Source organism: Thermobia domestica, chromosome 18, assembly GCF_964235325.1.
Source record: "Thermobia domestica chromosome 18, izTheDome1.hap1.1, whole genome shotgun sequence".
Taxonomy (NCBI): Eukaryota; Metazoa; Arthropoda; class Insecta; order Zygentoma; family Lepismatidae; genus Thermobia; species Thermobia domestica.
This window is the reverse complement of record NC_137471.1, coordinates 172,420,739-172,424,252: the sequence shown is the minus strand read 5'-3', so window position 1 is coordinate 172,424,252 and position 3,514 is coordinate 172,420,739. Positions and strand designations below refer to the sequence as shown.

The window sequence follows — 3,514 nt, the reverse complement described above, 5'->3', positions numbered from 1 at the left end:
TACGAAGATTAACAAATAAGTTTTGACATCATTGTTTATAATTCGAAAACTGATACACATATTAAAGTATAAATTTTAAAGATTTTATGTAATAATTTTTCCTTTACGTTTTGAAACCTCAAAATAAAAGAAATTTAGATGATAATTACAACTGAGTATATTGGTAGTGGAATCTTTTATTAACTTTGTTCTCAATTAGAAATAACACTATGCTATGCTTCGGCATCTCCCTCCTGAGGGACTCCACCATCTTCTTATCCTCTATAACCGGATCTGGACTGAAGAGGTTTTTCCTACTGCCTGGCGTGAAGCCTATATCATCCCGATCCTGAAACCGGGCAAGCTTGCAACGTCTTCTGCCAACTATCGGCCGATTGCCCTTACCAGCTGTCTTTGTAAAGTCCTCGAAAAGATGATCAACGCCAGGTTGGTTGGGTTTCTGGAGCATCATGGCCACCTCTCCAATTTTCAGTGTGGATTTCGGCGGTATCGTTCCACGACCGATCATCTTGTTCATCTTGAGGCTGTCATCCAGGACGCCTTTCGCCATCAGGAGCATCTTGTCGCCATCTTTTTCGACCTGGAGAAGGCCTATGATACGGTCTGGCGTTATGGTATCTTGCGGCAATTGCACGCATGGGGCGTGCGTGGACATATGGGATCTTTTCTCCAGCATTTCCTCCGCGAGCGCTCCTTTCGAGTGAAGCTTTGATCCACATTGTCTCGATCTTTTTCTCAGGAGACTGGTGTTCCACAAGGCAGTGATCTCAGTGTGACTTTATTTGCTGTGGCTGTGAACCCTGTTATGGCCGAACTTTCACCTTTTGTGCCTGGGCTGCTGTATGTGAACGACTTCACCATCTACTGTCGGTCACATGGCCTTCGCACCATCGTTCGCCAGCTACAACTGACGCTTAACCGCCTTCACCATTGGTCTTCCCACACCGGCTTTCAGTTCTCCTCACTAAAGACGAAATGTGTCCACTTCTGTCGTCTGAAGAACTGTGCTTTCAATCCGGATCTTTATTTGGGCCCTATTCGTCTGTCATATGTGGAGAGTGTTCGTTTTCTGGGCCTTGAGTTTGATCGCCGCCTTGCATGGACTGCCTATATTAGCCAGCTGAAGTATAGTTGTCTCCGTGCGATGAATTTGCTGCGCCTGGTTTCCCATACCACTTGGGGTGCTGACCGTGTTGTGCTGCTTCGACTGTATCGGAGCCTCATTCGCTCTAAGATGAATTATGGTTGTGTGGCGTATGGCTCTGCCCGTTTGTCTGTCCTCCGTCACCTGGACACTGTTCACCATCTGGGCCTTCGCATTGCGCTTGGTGCTTATCGCACAAGTCCGATTCTCAGCTTATACGTCGAAGCCAACGAACCATCTTTGGATCATCGTCGCCAGTTGTTGCAGCTGAGATACTTGCTTCACCTGCGAGCTTCCATTGATCACCCGTCTAGTTTCACCCTGGATGCTGATGCTCGTCTTCAACGCTATCAAGCCCGACCCACTTGCACCCGGCCTTTTGGCATTCGTGCCCTTGAGCTTTTAGCTGACCTTGACGTCGATCTCCCTGCGCTTTCTCCGCTGGGTTTCCTGCCTCTTCCACCTTGGCAGCTTTTGAAGCCTGTGATCAATCTCCACCTATTGCGGTTCAAGAAGGCGACTACTACCGATTTGGAATTTCGGCAACAGTTTTTGTGCCTCCTCGACTCTTATCGAGGCCACCGTCTTATCTTCACTGATGGGTCCAAGCAGGCTGATGGTGTAGGAAGTGCTTTTGTCCTAGATGCCCACATTTTCAGGTTCCAGCTTTATCCATTCTGCACAGTATTCACTGCAGAGCTGGTTGCCATCTTGCAGAGTCTCCACCATATCCGCCGTCGCCATCTACGCCGTGTTGTGATCTGCTCTGATTCCAGCAGCGCCTTACAAAGCCTAGCCGATGTCACTTCTACGCATCCGCTGGTCCAGCAAGTCCTCCTTACTTGTCATGCACTACTTGCTGAGGGCTATGATGTAACTTTCTGTTGGGTGCCTGGCCATGTTGGCATCCCTGGCAATGAGTTTGCTGATGCTGCTGCGAAGGAGGCTGCTGTTGCTGGTCGCCGCTGTCTTCTTCCTGTTCCTAGCTCTGATGTCTGCTCTGTGTTTGCTCACGTTCTCCGTCAACGCTGGCAATCCTCCTGGGATGAGCAGATTCACACTAAGCTGCATGCAGTGAAGCCCCGCCTTGGAGTCTGGTCGACGAGCTCCCGATCATCTCGCCTGGAAGAGAGGACTTTGGCCCGCCTTCGGATTGGACATAGTCATCTCACTCATGCACATCTTCTGCACCGTACACCTCCGCCTGTGTGTCGTCATTGTGGTCAGCCCCTGAGTATTCGTCACCTCTTAGTGGAATGTGTGGCTCTTGCTGCTGCCAGACATTTGTTTGGACTGCCAGCTGACCTCACTACTGTTCTCGGCGATGATGAAGCCACTGTGTTGAAGCTGTTCCAGTTTTTACGCCATTTGCATGTTTCGAAGGCGCTTTGACTTTCTTCTGTGTTCCAGTGCTTCTGACCTCCGATCTGTGTACCATCTTCGTTTTAGTGCTAGCGAGTGATAGTTTTACTGTATGACCTTCACCACATTCAGTGACTAGTCTGTGTTTTCGTCATTTGTATGACTGTTTCTTTTACGACCAGTGACGGGTGCAAAAGACCTTTGTTGTCGAGGCACCCTCCCCAACCCCTTTTCCATTCCATTCCATTCAATTGGAAATAATGATTTTCTAAAACTCAGCCCATTGGCCACATTCTAATGTAAAGAAGCCATTAATTTGAAATACAATTTTGAGCCTTGTCTGAATATCTATGATAATAGCATTGAAACTATTAGTAAGAATAAAATTTTCCGAGGCTCTGTACTAAGATAATTTTTTCCACGAGATTTTTTTAAAAACACCCTTTTTATTGTTTTGATTAATTCTTATGAAAAGAATTGATGAATGCGATATGCATTAGAAATATCTTTTAACCTGTCATAACTCGTTTACAGTTTCTTGTTTGCATCTCTTATAACATACTCTGTACCTTAGGTATACCCAGCGATTTATTTGTGGATTTTGTAGAAGGATGGAATGTTTATGCAAGATTGTGTTCCGTATAACAGAACAACTTTAAAGTGGGGTTGGGACAACGTTATTTTTAAACCTACCTACTTTGAAATTAAGGTACTAGTTTGATAGGACACCCCCAAGTTCAACATTTTTTAAACTTTTTTAAAAACAATTTTATGATAAATACGTATAGGTACGTTAGATAAGATTTGGTTAGGTAGTTTAGATTCCAAGCGTTTGTTACTACTTTTTGTCCTACTGCTGAGGACAAGTGTAGAGCATCCAGTAAAAGCTCTATAGTTGCATTGCAATCTGGACACCTTGCCATAACAAGTCTCACACTCCTACGTAAAACGGTTTTGCTACGACAAGTGATTCTTGAGTCTGTTCTAATTTGGTCCTTAAAACCAAAT

The 3,514-nt window shown here is 45.5% G+C and overlaps 1 protein-coding gene across 1 annotated transcript; it reads left to right on the top strand.

Moving 5' to 3' along the window:
* Window positions 1–805: 805 nt before the first annotated feature.
* On the top strand, window positions 806–2,536 carry LOC145675391 (uncharacterized). Its single transcript, XM_081745793.1, has one exon. It carries the CDS (start codon window positions 806–808, stop codon window positions 2,534–2,536), a length of 1,731 nt encoding a protein of 576 aa, XP_081601919.1.
* The last annotated feature ends 978 nt before the right edge of the window (window positions 2,537–3,514 follow it).

What these genes read in the sequence shown, in the direction of transcription:
- LOC145675391 (XM_081745793.1), top strand. Translation starts at nt 806, where the DNA reads ATGGCCGAACTTTCACCTTTTGTGCCTGGGCTGCTGTATGTGAACGAC.